General features: G+C 41.0%; 1 protein-coding gene across 2 annotated transcripts in view; it reads left to right on the top strand.

Moving 5' to 3' along the window:
* Positions 1–2,464: 2,464 nt before the first annotated feature.
* pcdh17 (protocadherin 17) overlaps positions 2,465–24,857 on the top strand; it is a 59,568-nt gene continuing 37,175 nt past the window's right edge. The window contains exons 1-2 of one of the 2 annotated variants that reach the window (XM_034869556.1): positions 2,465–3,174; positions 3,984–6,561. In XM_034869556.1, coding sequence (XP_034725447.1) covers positions 4,276–6,561 — 2,286 coding nt within the window. In that variant the 5' untranslated portion in view covers positions 2,465–3,174; positions 3,984–4,275. Of the gene's footprint in view, positions 3,175–3,983; positions 6,772–24,857 lie in introns of both variants that reach the window. The other variant, XM_034869546.1, reaches the window with a different exon arrangement.

Raw genomic sequence — 24,857 nt, 5'->3', positions numbered from 1 at the left:
AACATCATCAGTGCTGTTGTTTCAGCATTTTATATTATCATATCCAAAGACAACAAGTTACTCAAACTGTGGTGGAAACCAGCTCTTCTCTACTGCTGCACCACAGCAAATAAGGTGCTTCTTACCCCTCTTCCTCCAACACGGAGCAAAGTTAAACAGTGTAAAGAAGAAGAGAGGCACAGATTCAGATGGCAACATGGAAAAATGTATGTGGGAGACAAACAACAGGCAGGTACAAAGTAACAGTGAAGGAGGTGACAGTTTGCTCCTGGAAAAACTCTCCATGTGTAAAAAGTCAGCTCTGATTCTTTCTTTTTTTCCTTCTCTTTTTCCCTGACAGAAGTACAGTAGTAGAGAAAGGCTCACACTCAGACTCCACATTGTCCGTCTTACATTTCTTCTAACAGTGTAACACATTTTTATTGCTCGAGGGAAGAAGTGAAATCAGAGAGTGTAGGAAAGGGAGAAAAAGAGAATTCAAAAAAGGGTTAAATAGCATAGGCAGGAAGATGCCTTCTCTCTCTTATTACCACCTGAAGAAAGGCCATTGCCATTAGATTGAAATTTAATTTGCGAAATAGTGTTTTAATGCAGCTGTTCACCAGCAGCCCATTCTAAACACGCTTTCTGCGGTGCATTTCCTGAGGGCCATTTAATTGGGCTAATGAAGAAAGCTGCTAATGGCTGGGTTTATCTCTGGCAGCACTGGTGACATCTCATCAAGGTGGTTTTTCAGGCATTGTTTAAGCTCAGTGTGTAGCAAACATATTATTTGAACACATTATAAAAAAAATTTAAAAATAAAAACGTAGTGGGAACAACGTGCTCTTGAGGAAAATAGATAATTAAACTTCATTCAAGAGCAGATTGAATTACTTTCCACACCACCTGCTGAACCATGCACACACACACACACACACACAAACACACACAAACACACACACACACACACACACATACGCACTGTCTGCAGATAGAGACAGTGATGTGACATTTACCTTCATCAGTCATCAACATCTTGACATTAGTACATCAAACCGGCTGTTTAATAATGAGCTTTGGTCACCTTCTGACTAACGATTGGTTCTGACAGTCATGTCAGCCCCTCCTGTCAGAGCGAAAGGTCAGTGGGAAAGTCAAAGAGGTTGAGACCCATGTTTATACATGGATCGACTACAAGATTATTCTGAACAAAGCTGACATGTTGAAATTGCAAAACCAAATGAAGGACATGGTTAAACTCTGACAAAACTGCAACTCTATGACAACAGTCAAGTCCAAAGACGACAACACGTCTGCAGGGCGTTGGTCTGACATTTCTATGAGTGTGTAATGAGTTATGCTACATTTAAAATGCTAAATAATAACTCAATTATAAAAATGAAAAACATTACGATATCCTCAAATCTAAGGTGACATCGATCATTTTCAGCGTCAAAAAACACATATGTTTGATTTACATCACAAAAGATGTAAATCTTTTTTTTTAAAGTCCTCACCATTGAGAAGAGAGAAACGAGTAATGTCACAAATTTTGTATTTTTGCTTGAAAAATTACATTAAATCGATCAGTAATTTTCTGACAATCACCAAATCATTTCAGCTTTACTTCCAAAGAAAACAACTTTAATGGACAGGTTTGATTTTTCTTCTCTTTAGAATAGTCAAATACCTGCTGCAATCATCAACTCTAAATCTGTCATTATTCCCATCATAATTACCCAGGTAGCATATTTAACACTTTTAATTACCTACAATAATGTCTAACAATTACTTCTGCTTCTCACTGGGCATAGCGCCATTAAACACGGTACAGTATACCCTGCACTATGCAGGGTGGTTTAATAGATGCTGTATCCATGCGTTGGTACAGAGGAGTTATGTTTAATATAGAACTTAAAATTGTATCCAAACACACCCTAAATGAAGAATTACACTGAACACTGGAGAGATGTGTGGCTCTTAAAACACACACACACACAATCCAATCGTAATCCTTAAATTAAACTACAATTATACTGTAGTAGCTTTACAGAATACATGCATCTTTAATCTGTGCTCCTCTTTTACATTAGACTAAACCTTGTATCTTCTCTGAATGCATTTAAGGTGGGGTTCTAAACGTGTTATTGTGGAACCCATTTAAATCAGTTTCATCAAAATGAATTAATTTCAACTGAATTCAAATCCTATTGTCTGGTTTTGACAAACGACCTAACTGAAATTTCAAACCCCTTCAGCCTGGCTCCTGCGAGTCTCTTGGCAAAGCTGTCCAACGCACGGTTTCCTCTATTGTAAACAACAATGAAGTGTGATATTTGAAAAAACACAGATGCACCACCGGTGAACTACGAGCCACCAATCATTTGTAGTCTGTACCCAAAGCGGCTTTTAAATCCCTCCTTTTCTTCCCACCTCTTCAATTTCATTGGCTGCCAGAGGAGCAGCGACAATGTTTAATGCACCATGCGGTGTCCGGACTTCAGTCAGTGAGAGGAAAGCCTTCTATGTGCTTTGGCTTGTGTTACGTGCAGACCATACTAAAGTAACGATTGTGCGTAGATATTAAAGAAAATCACAATTTTTCGCCCCTGACAGCTACAGAGAGACTTGTGGCAGGATGTGGGGCTGTTGCTGACCACCTCCTCAGCAGCTGTGTCTCTGTGTGGACTTTTTAACGGGGACGGCGGACAAGGACAAAATGCCACCACGGGAATCAGTCACTCAACGCTGTTTCGGACGTTGGGAAAGACACTGATCATCTTTTAAATACCTGCTTCGGATATACCACACTACACGTCTGTTTTAAAAAGAACTAATCTTCTCATAAGAGTATTTCTCCGAACAGTTTTCTTTTACTGAAGAACGGTGACTCACTGCAGGCACAAGGCGAGCCGCTGCATCCTAATCAGACAGCGGAGAGGACTTCAGCTCATTGACATTACAGTCATACTTTTGTGGAGCACTTTCCCCCCACTGCGCTGCACTGTAGCCTGCGTGAGCAGCGGAGGTTCGTGGCTTTTCTTTCTTGCACAGAGGAGGGAAAGGATACGGGTGGTACCTACCTACTGAAGTGGTTAGGTGACTCTCCCTGAACCCTGCTGGAACTGACTGTTTTGATTTTTACAGTTATCATTTCTTTTTTTTTTTTTGGGGTTGCAGTGGTTTCTTTCGGTAAGTTTAAGGTTTTGTCTTTTATGTTCTTTAGGTCTATTCTGCTGTGTAATTACCCATTGGAAGCACTGTCTGTTGCTCATTTCCCAAACGGTTATTTCACAACCCTCCCTATGCATGCGGATGCAACAGCTTCTTCCATGGACCGTTGAATCTTGCGGAGATCGATTGAGACCGAGAGAAAGAGAAAAAGAGAGGGAGAGAGAGACGCACACAGACAGAGGGCATCAGTGGAGAGAATTACACGGCTGTGCTGAGATGTTGACAGCTCATTTCCATTTTTTTTTCATAAGGCTCATTGTAAATGTCCGGATTATACGGATTTGTTAATGCGTGTAAGAAGCTCATTTAATACACACTTTTTCAAATAACCACAATAGGCAATCTCCTGCTGTATGCCAGTGTTACCATATTATTAAAGTTGCCTATAGGCTACAGTTTAGTCAGCATTCTCATAATGTGTGAATGTGCCATCATCAGGCTAAGGTCAAGGTGTGCATTGCATGTTAGAGATCGATTAAAAACTACATTCTGTTTATAATGATACAAGCTACAAGGGGAATCATTATTTCCCTGTGTATCTGGGCTGCGCCGAGTGTCTTCCCAAGGTTAACTAATTGACAAGCTTCCCCCATAATTGTTGAGATGAATTACACATGAGCCTTGTTTCAGTTTTGGCTCAGCGGTGGATCTGATTTCTTACTGGCAGAATGGCTAGTGTAGCCTAGTCTGTTTTTATTTGGGTAATTAATTGGCACACATGTTATTAACAAATATATATGCATATATTTTTCTGTTTTCCTTCTTAGGTGGTTTGAGTGAACACTTGACTATTCTGTTCAGCGACTGGATCGTGATTATTGCTCAGATGAGTCTGGGCGCTCGGCTGAATATAAATTAGGTGTTCAGCACCACACATTGCTGGAAGAGGAAGAGAGAGTCAGAGCAAAGACAATCCACAAAGATAAATGCCAAGGCCTCAGATGATGAACAGAACTCTTTATTTGATCGTGAATAATAGAAACGCCACATTTGAACAAAATACCAACAGGTCAAAGGAAGCGTAAACTTGACAGATTATAGCAGCTTTACGGAGGGGGGATGTATCTTTCTATTTTCTTTTTCCTCCTCTTGTGGGCTCAAGCCCTGACATTGAAAAACTTGAATTACTCTGTCCCGGAGGAACAGGGTCCGGGTACAGTGATTGGGAACATTGCCAAAGATGCTAGACTCGGACTCGAACAGGTTGGGCAGGGAGGACAGGGTAAGAAAGCCAACTTCAGGGTGCTGGAGAACTCCGCTCCGCATCTCATCGATGTGGACCCCCAAAGCGGACTGCTGTACACAAAGCAGCGCATCGACAGGGAAACCTTGTGTAAGAGAAACCCCAAGTGCCAGCTCTCCATGGAGGTGTTTGCCAATGACAAGGAGATCTGCATGATCAAAATAGATATTCAGGACATAAACGACAACTCACCCATTTTCCCATCGGATCAGATTGATATTGACATTTCTGAAAATGCATTGCCAGGGACACGCTTTCCCTTGACCAGCGCACATGACCCAGATGCAGGGGAGAACGGCCTGAAAACCTATCAAATAACACGCGATGACTACAATCTTTTTTCTTTGGAAGTAAAGTCCCGTGGGGACGGGACTAAATTCCCAGAATTAGTTATTCAACGGCCATTGGATCGAGAAGAACGAAGCCATCACACCCTTATTTTGTCAGCCACAGATGGGGGGGAATATCCAAGGTCAGGTACCATGCAGATAAATGTTAAAGTTATTGATTCCAATGATAACAGCCCTGTCTTTGATCAGCCCTCGTATGTTGTGGAAATTCCTGAAAATTCACCTCCTGGTAAACTTCTGATTGATTTAAACGCCACTGATCCTGATGAGGGCAACAATGGACAAGTAGTCTATTCTTTTAGTGGATATGCCCCAGAGAGAATCCGGGAGCTCTTTTCTATAGATTCCAGAACAGGGGTCATAAAGATTCAGGGAGAAATTGACTACGAAGAGAGCCCAGTTATTGAGATTGACGTCCAGGCAAAGGATCTAGGTCCCAACCCAATCCCAGGCCATTGTAAAGTCACTGTTAAAGTGCTTGACAGGAATGATAACTGGCCATCTATAGGCTTTGTGTCCGTGAGACAGGGAGCGATCAGCGAGGCAGCACCTCCAGGCACTGTCATTGCTCTCGTCCGTGTCACAGACAAGGACTCAGGCAGGAATGGGCAACTTCAGTGCAGAGTGCTGGGTAATGTCCCTTTTAAACTTGAGGAGAACTATGATAACTTCTATACTGTAGTGACAGACAGGCCTTTGGACAGAGAGGTGCAGGATGAGTTCAATGTCACCATTGTGGCCAAAGACAATGGCATTCCTCCTCTAAACTCTACAAAGTCATTCACCGTAAAGATTCTGGATGAGAATGACAATGTCCCTCGCTTTACCAAGTCAGTTTACCTTCTTCAAATACCTGAGAACAACATCCCTGGGGAGTACCTGGGTTCCGTTCTGGCACATGACCCAGACCTTGGCCAGAATGGCACAGTGTACTACAGCATAATCAACTCCAATGTGAGTGGGGGTGATGTCAACACCTATGTTAATGTGAACGCTGCTAATGGAGCCATCTATGCTGTGAGATCTTTTAACTATGAGCAAATAAAGTATTTTGACTTTAAGGTTCTCGCTAGAGATGCAGGATCTCCACACCTAGAGAGCAATGCTACAGTGCGCATTAGTGTTCTGGATGTCAATGACAACATCCCTGTCATAGTTCTGCCCCTACTCCTAAACGACACGGCTGAGATACATGTGCCACGCAATGTTGGTGTTGGCTACATTGTGACTACAGTGAGGGCGGTGGATAATGACTATGGTGAGAGCGGGAGGCTCACATATGAAATCTCGGATGGAAATGAGGAGCACCTTTTTGAGATTGATCCGGTGACTGGAGAGGTGCGAACAGCCCACCCATTCTGGGACGACGTGAACCCCATTGTGGAGCTGATCATCCGAGTATCGGACCATGGCAAGCCAACCCTCACTGCTGCCGCCAGGCTCATCGTCAAGGCCTCCAACGGCCGTCCTCCTGATGGCCTGCCACGCACAAAAGACAATCAGAACTGGGACATGTCCCTGCCACTTATTGTAACTCTAAGCATCATATCTATCATGCTTCTCGCTGCCATGGTGACCATAGCAATCAAGTGCAAGCAAGAAAACAAGGAGATCCGTACCTATAATTGTCGCATTGCAGAGTACTCGCACCCTCAGCTGGGAAAAGGCAAGAAGAAGAAGATAAACAAGAACGACATCATGCTGGTGCAGAGCGAGGTGGAGGAGCGGGATGCCATGAATGTGATGAATGTGGTAAGCAGCCCTTCCTTGGCCACCTCTCCCATGTACTTTGACTACCAGACACGCCTGCCACTCAGCTCACCAAGGTCAGAGGTTATGTACCTCAAACCCACTGCCAATAACCTCAGCGTGCCCCAAGGCCACGTGGGATGCCACAGCAGCTTCACAGGCCCAGTCACCAGCACTACAGACACACCTACTAACCGCATGTCCATCATACAGGTAAGAGAAATTGCACTCCTATCCTTCACTGTTATGCCACCATTTTCACGTCACAACCCTCAGGAAGCTCCCATTTCCTATATCAACATTTGCCCCCCCCCCCCCCCCCCCCCCCCCCCCCCCCCCCCCCTCCGTTTTGTAAATTGAAAGACAAAAAAGATAAGGGCAGGCAGAGGCAGAGAGGCCCAAGAGCATAGAGAGAAAGGAAGGGAGGGAGGGGTGAGCATTCGGAGGATTAAACAGGCATTCTGTTACTCTCATAGAACAGAACCAGGGACATCGACACAAATCAGTTGTGCTTGAAATACGTCACGGCCGGCTTTAGAAATCAGTTTACATGTAGAAACCTTTCATCAATCACTCAATAACTGTCATTTCATTCCCGTGGAGTAAAGAAGATCCATTCCATTTGATACAAAGTATCCCACATATACATGTTTGCGTGTCCAAATCTGATTCAAACTAATTGTTTTTGAAAATACATAAAATATAATTGTATATTATGTAAATATACCTATACACAGTAAAAACAACAACAACTGTATCATAACAGTTACACCAGTGACAGATGTGTGATAACTGTTTCAAGTCGGTGTTAAACATCACATCAGTCATCAAATTCTATAGCTCCGTGCGGTTAATTGTATTGATTTTAATTCCTAGAGATTATCAGATTGTACTTATTTTCACGGCTGCTTTATACGTCTTTGGGCGGAGTACTTGGGTGTATAAGCCTCTAACGTGATAACTTCTCTGTGTCTTTGGCCTTAAGCCCATTAAAAGTCTGTCGCGTCAGACGAGGATTAAGGCCTGCTTAAGACATTGGTATATAACACTGGAGATATGGGCAGTTGTATAAAAGCCTTTTTCTGATGTTTACCTATTCACAATTAAAAAAAAACTCCTAATTTGAAAGAAATTTTAAATAGTCCATAATGTATTTTTTTATTATTTTTATCATTGTTTTTATTATTATGTTCGGCCTATGGCCTTATTCTATTTGGCACAATTGAAGAATTACATTCCTTCTGGTTACATCCTGACGGAATGCAGCTATTAGTCTCTCCATTAGGCTCTCTGCTGTATTTCCTGTCCCACTATTTGCGCTAGATGTAGATGTGACAATGACTGTGATCAGATGTGATGTGTTCCCACCAGGGAGGAAGGCCAGTGTCTGTTGTTCCCACTCTCGGTCTCAGCCCTGCTTCTATTATGAGCCAGCTGCATGGGGCAAAGGTCAGCACAAAGACCGTTAAGACTTCCTAATCAGAGGGTCAGAATAAATACTGGTCCATCCTGCAGGCTGTTTCTCTGCTAACGTAGTGATGATGAATTAGACTGTGTGAAGCTGTTGCACATCTTGACTGTTCTTTACCCTTTCAAACTGTCAGGGAAAACACGCATGAGCAGCAACAACACATTCCTTAGTGTCTTGTTTACAGAGGTTCCCCTTGACAATTCAGGCGTGCAGGGTGCTCTATTGTATTATTCAAAAGAAACCTGTGTAGAGGGAGATGGCCTGAGGCATTACGTTACTTCAGAATCTGTACAGAAGCGTATCACTTTTCTCCCTCCTCCCCTGCTTCTGCCTTCTCCGTTCGTGTGGACAGTAAGTAACCTGAGTCAGAGGAGAGTGGCTATGGGAAAAATGTCAGGAAACAAAGACAGAATTCCCCTTCCATCGATCCCAAGGCCTCTCAGCCCATCTGTCACTATAGTTGCCACGGGAGGACAGGCTAAATAGGAAAAATAAATAAAGAGATGGATAAAGCGGGAGAGCATATCGCCGGCTCAGTCGGTTTCACAAGGGCACCTTAGTGCTGCTCTGCTCATCTACACCTAGTGGGGCTACTGTAGCTGCCTGCAACTCCTAGACTCTCTCCACTCTACTGCTGGCCTCTAATGATGTTTTATAGTGCAGCACTGGCAGACAGGCTGGGCTTGGTCTCTAGCTGGGAGAAGGGAATAATATGAACATATCAGCAGAGCTCTGCTGGCCTTATCATTGTCACCACCGTGCCAGCAACCGGCCCAGTGGAGAGATTCATTTCTTTTCTAAAGAGAATTCCTGGGATAAGGAGATGGATGATACGTAATGATGCCTAATTCCGCTTAAGGCGTTGAAGGGAATTACTTAGTGTGGAATCAAGGTTAAAACCAATCTGCTGCAAAATTCCTCAACTCTCAGAAAGAAGGGATTTCAGTAAATTGCTCAAAAGAGTGAGCCGTCTCCCACTCTGTCTTTAATATGTTTTAGGATTTTGTCCCACATTGTGTTTGGCTTCAGCAGCTGCGCAAATATGTGGCTCACCGACTGGTTCACAAGTTCCTCTTGTGCGGCTTTCTTCACACCTTTTCGGGAAGATCTTTACCAAACATTCAAAGACCCTTGTGTCATTACTTTCAAATGGCCCATAATTTATCATATTGATTTGTTTTGATAAGTTTTGAGTGTAGTAATTTGATTCACCATGAAACTGTAATTAAACCGAATCCTGTCTGGGTGGGGGACCCTCCATGTTAATAAGGTGCAGGTGGCACAAAGGCATGGGGGGGGGTCTGTAAGGCAATCCAAGCTGCCTTTAGGTGGCGGCATTCTGCCTTGTGATGGGGTGTCAAGGAGAAAAGGGGCGTTAGTCTGCTGACTCTACATTGTCACTTGTCACTTAGGGTTAGGGCACGGAGGCTTCTGCTGCTGTAATAAAACAATTGTTTTAAAACGCAATCACTGAATTTACCAAGCACACACCTAATCATAAAATCACAATAATTCTTAATTCACACAGTTCTTTCTGCATATACATAAAAAGCAGGGCAGATACTTTTTTTGTAGCAAGTGATGATAAACCAAGGTCTTTAAATGGATTCTAAAAAATGACTGGCAGCCATAAACATGTTGAGGGAATTTAAAGAAAGCTTAAGAAAAAAAGCAGTTAAGAGGTGTGGCTGTGTTCATTTAAGCGTCACATATACAATAGAGAAGATGCAACACTCACTCCTTTGATCTGTTTAGGTTGAGCATATGCATGCAAACAATGTAGCTGGAGCAGATGTGGAAAATGGGTGCTTCCAGGAATGGTCTTACTCTGCATAATTTAAGGAGATTTTGTGTGTGTGTGTGTGTGTGTGTCTGTGGGTGTAGCGTCATTGTGCATTCCAGGCATGTGATTTAAGCCTTTAGCTGGCAGGCTCCATGACAGAGCCCCTCTCTTTTATGAGCGGGACAATCTTGCATTTGTCCGAACCTTGAAACACCCTTCCTCCAAGAAACGCACATGCGCACACACTGACACACACACACACACACACACACACACAGACACACAAACGCACACACGCAGATGCACATGTAACCGGGCTTGGACTGTTTTTAAGGATTCTACCGAAGTCTTATCAAAGCCTCTGCTGTATATTGTATTGAAATTGCTCCCACACTTCAGTGGCCACTGAGGCAATGAATAGAAAAGCACTCTTTATTTCATTTCTCTCTCTCTCCCTTCATCTTTAGATAACTGCTTTCCTCTGGAGCATTGTATGGAATGAGATTGGTAAACCTGTATGTACTAAAGCCCACTTGCTGACAGGATTGAGCAGCTCAGCAACTAGATACAGTCAGTCTCAACAGTCATTTATAGAAATAAGAGACGGTTCGAGAAGCCATTTGCAAATTGTGTACTCTTGTCCCCCCAGTCGAGCTCCTCTGGGCCACTAGGCCAGGTTTGTTTTGAGTTTGCCAGTTCAAAAAAAAGAAACTGATCGTCTCGCCTTGGGGTGTGTCTTTGTATTTCCTCAAACAAACCTGCTACTGTACATACCACTACATGCTATGAATTATTTACAGGCAGTATTATTTTTCTTCATCTCCTCCAAGCTCGTGCTATATATACAACTGAGAGGAAGTGCAGTCAGACCACAGAATGTTGCCTTCGGGAGCAACAGTAAATGTTATCTCTAACCAAAATATATAATTGTTTTCATTGAATGTTTAGTTTATTAGCTGTCATGAGTAGTATTTCAGTTTGCAGATGAGTTTTTTCACTGCACATGCGGCAGTGTGTCTTGAAGCCTTAGCAGAAGTGTAATGCACAGCACAAAACGGCTGCTATATTTGCATCCTCTTTCATTAATAAATCATATGTTTAACAAATCAGAGGGAAACGGGAGATGTCACGATAAGCATCAGGTCTCTGGCTACACGTTTGTGAACATGATACAAGCAGATTTTGAACATCTATTTACTTTTTTTGGGTCTGTTGGCAAAATTTGAGACAGCATGAGAGAAAAGTGGGGACGACTGTAGTAATCTGTCATGTGGCTGATTGTTGTCCTCCTAACACCTGCGGTAATGACATTTTCAAGTTTTAGAAAGAAAAAAGTGATAAACACACACCAATGTCTTTATCTTTAACTTGCCACCTTTTCCATTAAAACCTTTTCAAAGCAATGCAGGTTGAAGATTCTTCAAAAAGATTTACCAAATAAATAGTGAATTTGCAGAAACCTATCACGAGAACCCAGAACATTTGTTTGAGATCGGAGGCAGCTGTGGAAGTGAATGTTTTATTCATCGCAAGTTCTCAAAAATACAAGTAACCCAGCTAAATAATTGAATGTATATATAGGCCCCTGACTATGCCCACCACTACCCCTAACCCCAACTTGAGCGGAGGCAGACTGGAGATGGATAGAATATGTATGTATGCATTGTATTGGTCTAATTGGTCAGCCACTACAAAACCTTTTAGGCAGCTGTTGTGCATTTATTTGGACACAGCACTTATCTGTGCTGCATAGTGCATAACTTCATTATTTTAACAGACCCCACGATCTGGCAATGCAGGGAAACAAAGAGATTTTTTTTTTTCAAGTGTAGGGAAAGAGACAGGATATGAGAACACAAGTTGACCTCCGTGATAGCCAGATTGCCCGGACACATTAAACCAATTTGTCTGGTTCAATAGGAAGCGGCCTATTGGAGATGACATGGACACGATAATTAGACTGTGGATTGTCAGTGGACATTCGCTCTCGGGGTTTGTGTGCACATGAGTTTGTTTGTGATAGAGAGGAAGTGTGCGATCAGAACTCTGCCTTCTTCACTGTCACCGGATGACATACTGTCGTGTCATTTTGTTGAGTAGTAAGAGCCATTGTTTAGCTTCCATGGACAGACTGGCATTTTAAGTTGTTTCAGATCAAGTTGTAAAACACTTAGTAATTACTTTTCTATTCTTTTTTAACAAGGCTACCAAGTCCCTGACTTGTTTGGTCATTTGTTTGTTGTGGCTGTTTTCAATTGTGACAGTGTCAATGGTTTTCTTGACCCTGCTAATACTGCAAGCTTTCCATATTTTGCCTACACTAGATGCGTATGTGCATTTTATACCTTACAATTATTTTATGGTGAGGTGTTTTCTTTTAATTTTAAAGTCCTCCAATCCAAGCTGGAAGAAAGAGAAGATTGTGACAAAAAAGAAAATCTGTGCATGCCCCCAGTGGATTTTGAAACATTTTCCTTAGTGCTTTTGGCATTCTGCTCAAAAAACTATGGCACAAGAAGCCAACCAAGCCTCAACAGAGGTCACAAAAACAAGAGAACAAAACATAACCTTCACAGTGGAGGAATTTAAGATTCAGCTGCCATGTGTATGTGTGTGTGTATGTACATGCACGTGCACCTGTGCAACTACCAGCTGTGCTCTGAAGCACCGGCCTTGCTGGTTCCCTCAGATTGAAATGGGCTTCCCTGTAGGGACCGCCTGCCCCCTGAGGGCTCTTAGATCCCTTCTGGGGTCTTTAGACTTAACATTTTGAGCAGCAGGGTGCTGGAGCTGCAGCAATAGGTGGATATATTTATATATATATATATATATATATATATATATATATATATATATATATATATATATATATATATATATATATATATGAGTGACCTCACCGTAATGTGCTCCGAGATGTAAAGCTCACTGAGGGTTGCATTGGCGTACATGGCATGGCAATGTATTCTTTGAACAGCCAGCAGCTGAGTCTCTGAGTCTTGCTGTAAATCAAACACTTTCAAAGTCAAACAAAGTGAAACTCACTCTTTTGTGTCTTGGAACCAGTCCAACCTGAGAGAGCTTTTATTTCTGCCACATCTTCTTTCACTGTGCCCCCTAGGTATGTGCTGTAGAAACAACACACAGCTCAAAGAATGAGTTATGGGAATCTGTTCTCACCTTCTATCTCATTAGTATAAGAGAAATGATTTATCCCTTTCTCCCTGAATCTCTCTCTCCTTGTCCTTGCCTTATACAGTGCAGCACTTCTTCAGCTTCTGCAGTAATGTGATTAATTGATTGGAGGGATATACCATGAATACCATCTCATTTTCTCTAATTTGACCTAACTACATGTCAAAACAAAGCACTATAAAAAGGGCTTCTTCTCCCACGTACAGCCACTAGAGTACATTACATTCACTCAATCCGGAAACAACGGTTTGCTTAAAAATTTGAGTGTTTTCCTGCCAGTTTATGGCTGTGTGTGTGTGTGTCTGAGAAGGTCCTAATAAGAGAGATCCCACGGTCTTCTCTATTGCTGCTTATGTTTGTATCACAGTTTGAAATCTGACTCCCATGTCTAAAGCCCTGTGTGTTTGTGTGTGTGTGTGTGTTTGTGAAGGGAATTGACAGCCACTGTGTTTTGCAGTGGCTGTTGTGTGTTTGTGGCAACAGAGGCTTAATGAGTCGGCACTCTAAGATGTTATTGGCTACACAAAAGGCCCACTAAATGGTGGGCACACAAGATTTGTCATCAAACTTGATTTGACTGAGTCTTCTCTTCAGGGTAGCAGTAGCGATGCTGAGTGCTAATCGTGTATTGAAAATTGTATTTTTGTCCGGTCTCTTGTTTTTCTATTGTAGTCCACAGATGTACTCATTTGGCCACTCACTGGGTTTATGTCTTGGACAGAAATCTCTGTATAGCCTGTAGCATACAGATCAATTTCTGGTTTGCTCCGTTTCTTATGGATTTTTCCTCTGTTTGGTACTAAAATACTGTATTTCATTATCTATCGCTCTGAACATTTTTTAGTTAAAATATAAAATTGGACTGGCATCCCCATGCTCTTGCTCTGACTCCTTTTCGGATTCCCTTTCTTTCTCTCTGCTCTTGTCATCTCAGATAAGCGTTGCAATTGCTCATGTTACTGACGACCCAAGCCAAATTCATAATGATGAGATTATCTTGTCAACAGTACAGAGTGTATATGTCTGCTGTATTGATCTTTGCACAGTCTTAATAAATGAAGTACCACGATAGAAGCGTTGGCTCAATGATAACTCTGAACAGATCTTGCTATTCATACTCTCAACACTGCTGAGATGATGAATGGAACTTGTGTATCCTGCCCTCTCTTTTGCTCCTTTCTTTCCTACTCTCCTCTCCTATTTCTAGATTGATGTGGTAAAAGAGCCCCGCTCCCCACACGCATCGTCTGAAATGTGTCCTCTTTGAGGTCACGTTGACATGCGGAGTTGATGTAGAGACATGGATGCTGCTGTGGGATGAACCAATCGGATAGACTACAGGGGAGGGAGCACGGGGAGGAAGAAATTACTAGCGCCGGAGCTTGGGTCTGTGTGTGTCTTCAGATCACAGAGGTTTAAAGGGGGGTTTATCTGTGCATTTGAAGAGAAGGTCAGGAGGTTTTAGAGCTTGAGATTATGTGTGATTGTTTCTTCTCCGGGCTAGCTGATTAATGCTAAAGCTGGTCTGACAGATACTTAATGCACCATAGATGCACTTAAAAGAGACTCGAAGGAACTGGCGTCCAACACTTTGACAAGAGAGCATTATTCTAAAGCCTTTTTTGTGAGTTTTTACCCAGGTTTATGGACAGAAACCTTCCTGTCTTCTACTCCTCCTTTTCCTGTCCCCTCCTTTACTCAGATTCCACTGACCTTATAAATATACAACAAATAGGTCACATTAAAGTGAAAATACAAATTGTGTGTTTGTGTGTGTGTGTGTGTGTGTGTGTGTCTGTGTGTGTGTGTGTGTGTGTGTGTGTGTGTGTGTGTGTGTGTGTGTGGACAGAGAGGGAGAACCCAGGTGTGGGTGTACATGCACTGCATGTATTGACATTAGACATATGTGTTCCTGCATTCTGTGTGTCTGGGTTTGTGTGTTTACATATCTGCGCCTGGCCTTGGTTTTAGGCTTTGGGGAAATATCTAAAATCCTTTCATCCTCCATCCATTCAAATGGAATAATTTTGTTCTTTTAATGTTGTGGTTCACTAGCCCTCAGCTTGTGTCTTGTTGGATGGTTTATTTCAACACTAAATTATAAAAGGCTTGTTCTTTAGTCAAATGTAATACAAATACTGCATAGGAGGGCTTAATGATATCAGTTTGAAAGCGAATTAGAGGTGTGCTTTTAGCTCTTTTAGATTGCAAGGCTGCAAGCGCTCAGATTTTCTAAAGGACTCAAATTTAAATGCTTAGTTACTGTAAACAACGAGCACACTTATTTAGCCAATACTCTAAACTCTGAAGCATGCAGACTTTTGTTGAATTTCTTGTGGATTCATTTTTATATTGCAGTTTGTTAGATCACATGGTTTCATTCAGTGAAAATGTCTTATTATTTGTACATATAAAAGATGAAAAATGTAGCTCTAACTGAAAAACACGTCTTGATGAATTTAGGAAATACACTTGTTTGCGTTTTTGCTGAGAGTTAGAAGAGGAGATCACTACCACTCTCCAGCCCTCGGTACAGTAATCTGAAGCTACAGCTAGTCGCCGAACAGCCGAAACAGCCAGCCCATGGACATCTGATGGACTGATGGACTGTCTGAGGGTAACATCAGCTTAGCTGCACCTCTGAAGCACCCTAGTTAATTTGTTACAAAGGTGGTTATGTCATACATTTTTTGTTGTAAAAAGTGGTTTAATAGCCTGAAATCGCCAGACCAAATCTCAAATGCGAGTTTGTCTGGAACCTCCCAGTTCATTTTTTATTTCCAAGGGGCACACAAATGGATAGACCAAGAGCCAGTCTTAGCAACGAACCATGTGACATAGTGTGAGCGACGGGCAGCATGCAGAGATGAGCTGTGATGGTGTAGCATCAACATGTCTGTGAACAAGAGTTTTTGTTTTTGAGCAATCATAATTTTAAAGATGTAACAGAAAGTTACGGCTTCTCATTACTAAGCTTGCTTTGTTCTTGCCTTAGTGTTCCTGTTGCGAGCCAAAAGGGTGAAGGCTCCGCAAGTTGTCAGTCGTCGTATGAAACCGGCCCCATATAAGATATGGTTGTGATTGACACAACGCGGACAGGGTGTGGTCAGTTAGAAATCTGTCTGAATTGGAGGGGAACCAGACAGTTCTGCATACAGTTCTGCGTTTAAGGGTCATTAAATGCTTCTTGATCAGTAAGAACATGCACTTGTTTGGTTACATTCATGCATGCATGGCTTTAGAATCAGTTTTAATAGCTAATTAAGTGTGAACATGTACAGGGAATTCGACTCCATCTAAAAATGTACGTTATAGTGGGCCTGTTAACTCTAACAGTTCTGGGAATTTGGCTGAGTTGGCTTTGGATTAATGAGGGTGAAGCAAGGTCAGTGTTGACTCAAGACTTCAGTTAACAGCAAATCTGTTATAACTATTAATGAGCAAGTACTGAATGATTAGTAGCTTACACACCAAGATCATACACTGCACACTTTTCTTTCTTTTGACTGCTTTCCTCAAAGTTTGAAGGTTGTATAAATAATTCAGCATCAAGTAAAATCCTCCGTCTCCCACTCCTCTTTCATTTTTTTCCCCCCAAAGTTGAAAGATTTTCCTTTATCAATAACCATAAGACTGGTCCCAGCTGTAAGCTACCGCTGGTTCAATGTGTCTACACAAAATGTCTCAAGTAGTGAGGGAAAACAGCACTGCTATTTGAGGAAAGAAGGGAAACTGCTGTGTTAGGGGTTTTTGTGTGTTGGAAAAAATATCTATGCCGAAAGCTACATTTATCATTTACTCCTGGGGCTAAACTGTCACCACCAGATGTGGATTGTGTTGATAGGAGAACAAACGTGCCGTCTTGTGTCGCCCTTTCTCGTCCGAGTAGAAAGGTTTCCTCCAAGATGGCAGCTGAGACGGAATTGTCTGCCAGAGTGTTTTTAAAAGATAATGCTGGTTGGAACTGCAGGCATACACAAGTCATTGCAGAAGATAATTGTGAATGTAACTGAGTCTAAAATATTTCAGGAAGATTAAAATGAGGAGTGCTTTTGCCCTTCTCAACTGGAGACCAAGAAAAAGGCTGGGAGGAAAGACAGGGTCACAACCTGTTCCATTTAGACTTTTTTTCTCTAGTTGGACTGTTATTTAGAATTATTTAATTTTTTATTTCATGTCTAGGTCCTATTTTACCTTTTATCTTTTTTTCCCTTTTGTGTCTGGTGTAGTGTTGACTGTCAACACCTGAAAAGGCTGCCCTTATTATATTGCACTGCACACAGGTGTGACTACATCTCATAATGAATCAGGAATAACACACATGCACACACCAATGATTCATGTCCTGTATGTTTATGGGAAACATGCATGCAGTGCTCCACTTTATTACACTAGTGAAAATGTTTCTTCTTAATTGTTTTTGTTTCTTTAAAAAGGAGAGAAAAATAGTTTGTATGTATATACTTTTGGAAACATTTGAAGAGAAAGTTGAATTATAAAGAGGTTATTTGCCAACAAAACCCCCTCCGTACTGTGGGGAGATATTTCAAAACTGACCTGTTATCCACTGTCATCCCTTATTTAAATATATTTAGAACTAGTGTAGATAGGCAAAGTGAAGCTCACAAAGCCACAAGCACCACATCCTTATAACTAAATCCTAAAGTGAAGTATACAGGACAATAGGACAGCATAACAAGACACATCTTAACCACTGGATGTCTTTACCTTAGTGACAAATATATAATGTTTCATGTAGTTTGGAGGATTGTAGCATGTACCTATTAGATCATTTGCATTCTATCTCCAATCTGGTGAAACTATGTCTAAATCTGGTGAAGATCTTCAATGAGGACAAAGATATGGGTTCACGCTTGGAATTCAACTAACATGATTTCAAACTGAAGGTCCATTGTTAAATAGGCCACAGTCAAATTTGTGTTATTTTTTTTTAATTTAGTGAAAAAAGGATCCAGTTTGCTTTGGTGTAGAGCCTGAGTTTTGTGTTTCCAATTTGGAGGCTTATTGTAATCTTAACCCGAGGGGATGTTGGTCAACATCATAACGGTTTATGGGTAATGTTGTCCTTTTTTAGTTAGATAAGGATGATTCATTCAATAATAGCCTTATCAGCCCATTAATGAATCAATTACAGTCATATGAATCAATAAAAAAACGATTACTACATATTTTTGGGTAATTTGTGGTAAACAGATTATTTAGTACTACTATATGCTTATTAAGACAAGCCTTCTGAGCCATTTTGTGGATGCAGGATTTAGTTCAGCCCATCATTTGATTTTTTTCATGCATCATAAAACAGGCTAGACTGTAAGATCTCTGGCACCTGTAATGGTTACGAGCTTGTGTGGACTGTGTAAGTGAAAGAGCAAAACACGTTCAAGGATATGCACAATCTCGGCAGTTTGGATTTTTAATATTTTTTATGTGAGTTGATTCTCGATGATAATGAAATGCTAAGGAATATAGTTTGACAACGCTTTGTTGACCATTTCTATGCCTGTTTATCCCTTAGAGTTTTCTTTGCATGCCCTTTTTAAAAGTACGTTAGTCTCCAACATTAAATGGCAGACAGTTAGAATGTACTCTACAAAAGCAGTTCAAGCTAACCAAAGAAGGATCTACATTGAAGATCAATTTAATAACTGTTACTCCTGCAAATGTAAATGCAGCTGTCCTGCTTGTACAAAAGATAACTACCTTAGAAATTTGACCGAAGTAGTCATTTGTAGACTGAAGAGAAAATTATATCCATGCTTGCTCAGGCTCTTCCTCAAAAGGAATATTAAAGTGGCAGTGACTGCACAGGTTGAAGGAAATCATTTTTCAAATAGTGTTTTTGTCTCGCCTCTCTTGATGGAAAGAGGCAAGCACAACCACCTCAGCCCTCCCTTTGCCCTGTGCACACTTTCTTTTCTGCTTTTCCTTTTTTTACGTTTCACCTATCCATGATTTCAGTCAGTCAGTGCGCGGTTAGAATAACAGGTCAACTTTTCCATTTGCCTGCCCTTTTCTCACTATATGAAGTGGTTTTGTTGAGACTGATGAAAAAAACAAAAGAAAAATAGTGCCACTAAGACGTCTTGGTACTTTCCACTGGGCTTCTTAATAGGCACCTCTAATGACACTGTATGGTCAACCAAAATAATAGGCAATCAACGTGAGTGGTTGCACATTAATTATGAATATTGTGTCTTTGCTGGTGAGCAGTGAATATGCAAGGGAGAGGTCATGCTGTTTATACAATTGAATATAAAAGCCTCCAAAGTGCTACTTAGCCCAAATTAATGATGGGAAAAAATAGCCCTATTCCCTACCAAATGAACTCAGACACAAAAAAATGAGAAGGAATGTGGTTATTTTATGAATTATGGCAAATCACGATTTACAAAATGAGACTATTGAGTTGGATTAGAGCTGCCTGAGTGTCCCGCGATTATTCCAGAAATGCTCCATTATATTTCTCTGAGAATCATATTATTTCATAGCAGCGTCAACCTTAACACATGTGCAGTTATGGGCGACATTATTCAGCCTAAATTGTGTTAGATTTGTGGTACTGAAGTTAATTCAGAAAAATTAGAGATGGAGAAGAGAAGAGAGACTTGTCAGTAAGACACATACTTTAAATGACTGATCACTAGGGGTGAGATAAATAATCAACATATTCTGATACAGTCTCTAGTACAGTATCTGTTATCGTTATGTTATCGTTACACAGGCACTAATTCCAGAGCATATTCTCTTACGTTTCTGAGGCATGTCCTTTTTCCCAGCAGACATTTCTATCTGGAAATCTATCTATTCATAACCTGAAACCGTTTTTATAATGCCAGAAATTGCACATGCATCAAGTCCATTTAGGGTTTACGCTGCCTCGTATCAAACCAACCCAGAGTTTTAAACACCAGTCACGCGGAATGTCAGCTCACTCATTCATTTGACAGATATGGTTACCTGCCATCTTGTGACAAATATTGTGGTATAGAGGAAAATCCACATAGCTTTAATGCAGGTGACTCACTGTAGCAAGTCATTCTGCACAAAGCCCTGCGGCAAGGGCTTTTATCTTCTGTAGTGGTCCAACCAGCAAAGAGCATATGAAGTCACTCAAGACTGCATCTGGGCTTTACACTTCATAGATAGCAAGCAACAGAAGATTATATTCAGTAAATCATGGCTGTAACTTTACACACAATTCACAGTTGAATACACAGCATTGTTATGAGGTCAGGGTTCATCATGTTATCAGTACAGCCAGGAAAACAAAACACAGAATTCCTTTTAATTTGTTTCTTGAAAAAGCACACTAAGCATTGGTCCATGGTCTATACATCCTGCTGACAAAACGTAAAAGAAATGGATAGATCGCCAGCTGAAACTAGCAGAACTAAAATAGACCAGTAAAGTAATGTTGTCCAGATGACTAACCCAACAAACAAGCCGAATGCTTACTTACAAACATTTCTTTGCTTTGCAAAAAGGAACCTTTTGCAGTCTTTTTCGTGACTTTGTCCAGAGGTTTGCTGAGCCTGCATGCTCAATGTCAGCTGTGCCTCATGCCATTCATACAGCTGCACTTGTTCACCCTCAGGAGATGCCAGTTTAACTACTATTTTGTACCTTTTGTGCACAAAACTCACGGGGGCTCCTTGGAATTATAGAGGGGTTGTGTTTGAGTGTTGCCGACATCTGGCAGAATTGCCACTAGCAGTAGAATTATAGTAGTTATTCTTAGTTGCAGGATAATTTGCAAATTCTCTGGTACAGTTGCAAATTGTCAAAAATCAGCCACATATATTTTCTGTATGTGTGAGACATCTTCTTTCTGAGTCTGCTTTATGATTAAGCACCGTCCAAAATCATTAGCAATGTGTCCATCTGGATGGATGGTTGAAATCTCCATTTACCGGCACCAGCGGCACTTCCTTACTTCTCAGAAATTCATTTTGATCTGACCTCTTGTAAGTTATTTGGAAGATAGTGGAAGATATTTAGCAGGCAGTAGACTGCGATGGCTTTAAGTTCACTTAAGCCCATTGATTGATTGCTCTGTTATCTCCAGAAAGATGTATAGGACCAGCTAATTAGATTTGATCACTTACAATTGCTCCTCAGCCACTAGGTAATCAATGCAGTCTAATTATGGTCTAGATCTCAAACCCGTTTTCCTTACTTCCTTTATCATCCTCTCACTTTGCTCACCTTTTTCTTTTATTTCCTGCTTTTACTGCATTCCCCGTTACCAGTGTGTTTTCTTTCCTTAAAGCTCATTTCCCCTCTGTTTTATCCTTAACCCACCTGCCCTACCCATTTGGTTGTTGCTGTGTAACCTTAACAGTTTTCAAGAGGAATAAACTACAGTTCCCTTGTTGGTAATGTAACAGGCAAACTTTCACCCCAGAGACATAGTTTATAAATTAAAACTGCAGTCCAGATCTTTTTGGAACCACTCACATCTTCTGACATAAATAAACACACACACACACACACACACACACACACACACACACACACACACACACACACACACACACACACACACACACACACACACACACACACATGCATACACACAGAGTGAGTATGTGTGTTTTGGAAGACAGTAAAGGACAAATGCATGTATCATACCTAGCAGGGTAGGTAGAAGGAGGGGGTGTGCTCTTCTTCCTGTAAATAAAAGAGAGCTGTCCAATGATGTGTGAAAGAGAAGCGGCAATTTGTGCTCTTTCACCACCCCTATCTAAGATATCAAACGCACATGCACACACACGTAGACCGACACACACCCCATAGAAATGAACAGTGCCCCAAAATGCACCAACAAGGCCTAAGAGTAGAATAGCACTCCAATATGCTCGTCCCATTTGTCTCAATCGGCGCGCTGTCTGTTCGGTCAATCTTAGGGTCTCGATGGGAATACAGAATAGAGTGCAGCTTTTTACACTTGCTCAGCCTCACTGTACTCAGTATCGCTCTGACCTTTGTGGCCTTGTTGCATGGACTTGATACAACGTATCATTCAGTACAATTCAACACCAGGCCTTGACATTCTCATCCACACTACCAATGAAACTAAACTCTCCGGATTTCTAGTGCATTGACCCAGACCTGCTGGACTGAGCCTGTGTTGTGAACAGGTTTTGTTCTTCTCTGAACCCTTTGCCAGAGGTCACAGTCTCATATTTTTGTTCCATAGTCAAGTCCGGGTTTGAAACCTAAAGGCCGTCTATACAGATGCTGCAGTTTGGGTCCATTCAATTAGGGTCAATTTAGTTCAGCTCAGTTCAATTCACTTTAGTTCAGTTCATTACATTTCAAGAAGTCCCACAAGGCAATATTAGGAGGCAAGAAGTGCAAGCATGCAACATTAAATACTCAATGAAACTTGCAATGCTAAATTAATTTATGTACTGTATAATTCAGTGTCTAATAATGATAATACAACTACTGGACATCTAGCCAGTATGTGTCATTCCCCCCTCAAATTATCTTGTATTCATTGTGGGCTCTGAGTGGCTAAGTACAAAGCAGCCTATACTGGCCAATATTGATCCATTAATTGGAAAGCGGCCCATTGTAGTGAAAGGGCTGGGCAGTTATAGACAGACAGGAAGAGATGGAGGCTTAAGATCAGCCTGGACTCTAATTGGCAGGAAAGAGGTTTCTATGAAGTGGCGTAATGTGCTTTTTATTGGCTTGTAGGGGAGGGGGGGGGGAATTGCCATGCTTTTGGCATGTTTTTTGTTTTTGGTTAGAAATTACTACCAATGTGAGTAGTGAAAACTCAATAATGAATGCAGAAAGACATCATTATGATATTTGCTCTATGTGCACAGCTGTGTAAATTAAATTGAATCTTATAACATCCTTTAATACTGATCCGATTCAGTGCCAACAGAGGAGAGTTAATTGAAAAGTATGTCCAAGGACGAGTCCCTGGTCATAAAAGTACAGAAGGGGAACATCAATATAAAGACTTCCATCACCCCTTTTTGAGAAACTCAGAGGCTGTTATCATTTCATTGCCAAACGATTTCAAACATTTATTCTTCTCTTACTCATGGTCAGATTCTAGCCTTTGATATATTCTGTGGGTGTTTTCTTTTAATCTTGGCAAAGGCTGAGGTGGAATAGTGTGTTTAGGTAGAGATAAAGGTGTTGGGAAATGCATGGAAGGTCAAAGTACTGAGGTGGCCTGTCTGACCTTCACACACTGTTTTTTCATACTGAGCCACCGCAGAGCACGGATGACATTGAAATACTCTATTGACTGTGAGTCAAGCTGTGCATGTGAAAAAGCCTGGCACATGGAGACATTACTCACTAAACATGACATTTTACTGCTATCAATTCAGGACAGTGAGCTGTGCACTACATAGGGTAATTATTTGCATAACTATGATGAATACACCTACAAAAGTATGAAAGCTATTTTTCTTGAACCCATTTGTTTTCACCCTCCCTACCTCCACCCAACAGGGACTTTGAAATATCCCTGTGATAACTTAAACAACATATTAACACAGTATACGTTAGTTTTTTTCTACCTGAGAGTTCTCCACGCCGCACAGCGCGTCCATACGCCTGATTTCTTATACATTAGTTGTTTTCATTATTAGAAAGGTTGACAGGCACTTCTATAAAGGCCAGAATTAAAACTGGGATTTTTTTGTGACCTTTTAGATCAATTCACATGATTAAAAACCTTCATATAACGTGCTGTAATATAATTAACAAGAGAGAGAGATAGTACTTTCCAGTGCCAATGTGATTGATCCAGTCTGTAATGCACTGCTGCATACAGAGCTGAGGATTTAAGAGTGTTTATGCAGTATAGGCTTTGTACCAACATTCTATTACACTAATGCATTTTATCATACATGCCATACTGTTTTTTTGTGTGACTGTATACAGTATTTAGGACTACTGCATTAGGTGTTTAAGTGTAAACATGCACAAGCATGTACAGTATGAGTTTTTCTGTTGAAATATATATATATAAATATTTCAACATATATTTTTCATATATATTCATATATACTTCAACAGAAAAAACTCATACTGTACATGCTTGTGCATGTTTACACTTATAAAATAGAGTTCAAGTCTTTGAGATAGAGTATTTTGTGGTTATGAGTGTTTCAACTCGTGCATTCCATCCAGCAGGCTGCTTAGAATTCTACATAGCTATATACAAGCTATATACAAGGAATTCAAAGCATTGCAGCTAGCAAGATGTACATTTTTTTTTAATTTTGGCAAACCATTGCTCATTCAGTTAGTGAACAGTGACAGTCGGAGTTAACCTGTCGTAGGTTGTGGCTAAAGCAGGAACGTTAGATGGACAATGCTAAGCTAATCATGTTTGCTAACTTATCACGGTGCGTTTTTCAGGTGCTTCATAAATTGAGATGTGGTTGATCCATAAAATAACAAACTTTTTCTCATTACGAACAATAACAGAAGATGGAAATAATTGTTAAAAGCGTTTTAGCTATCTATGGTTGTTTGATTGCTAATGTTAGTTCAAAATGCCATTCAAGTGACATACTTTGTTTTGTTTGATTGCTAACTTGTAGCCTGCAGTGGACAAACTTTGTTAAATTTTTACTGTATTGACATTACAGAAGTCTCTCATTAGCATCTTGCTACTTGTCGCAAAGTGACCCATGCGTGACTCACAATCTGCACTTGACTCACATCGGGTAGTGACACTCACATCTCCAGTCAGAGTTAAGTCTCAAGTCTTTTGAGGACCAGTCTTGAATCAAGTCTGAAGTGTGTGTGTGTGCGCGACTTGAGCCCAAGTCCCAATCACTGGTTTAA

The sequence above is a fragment of the Etheostoma cragini genome, chromosome 1 (genome assembly GCF_013103735.1).
Source record: "Etheostoma cragini isolate CJK2018 chromosome 1, CSU_Ecrag_1.0, whole genome shotgun sequence".
In the NCBI taxonomy this organism is placed as follows: Eukaryota; Metazoa; Chordata; class Actinopteri; order Perciformes; family Percidae; genus Etheostoma; species Etheostoma cragini.
This window is presented reverse-complemented; position numbering and strand designations above follow the sequence as displayed.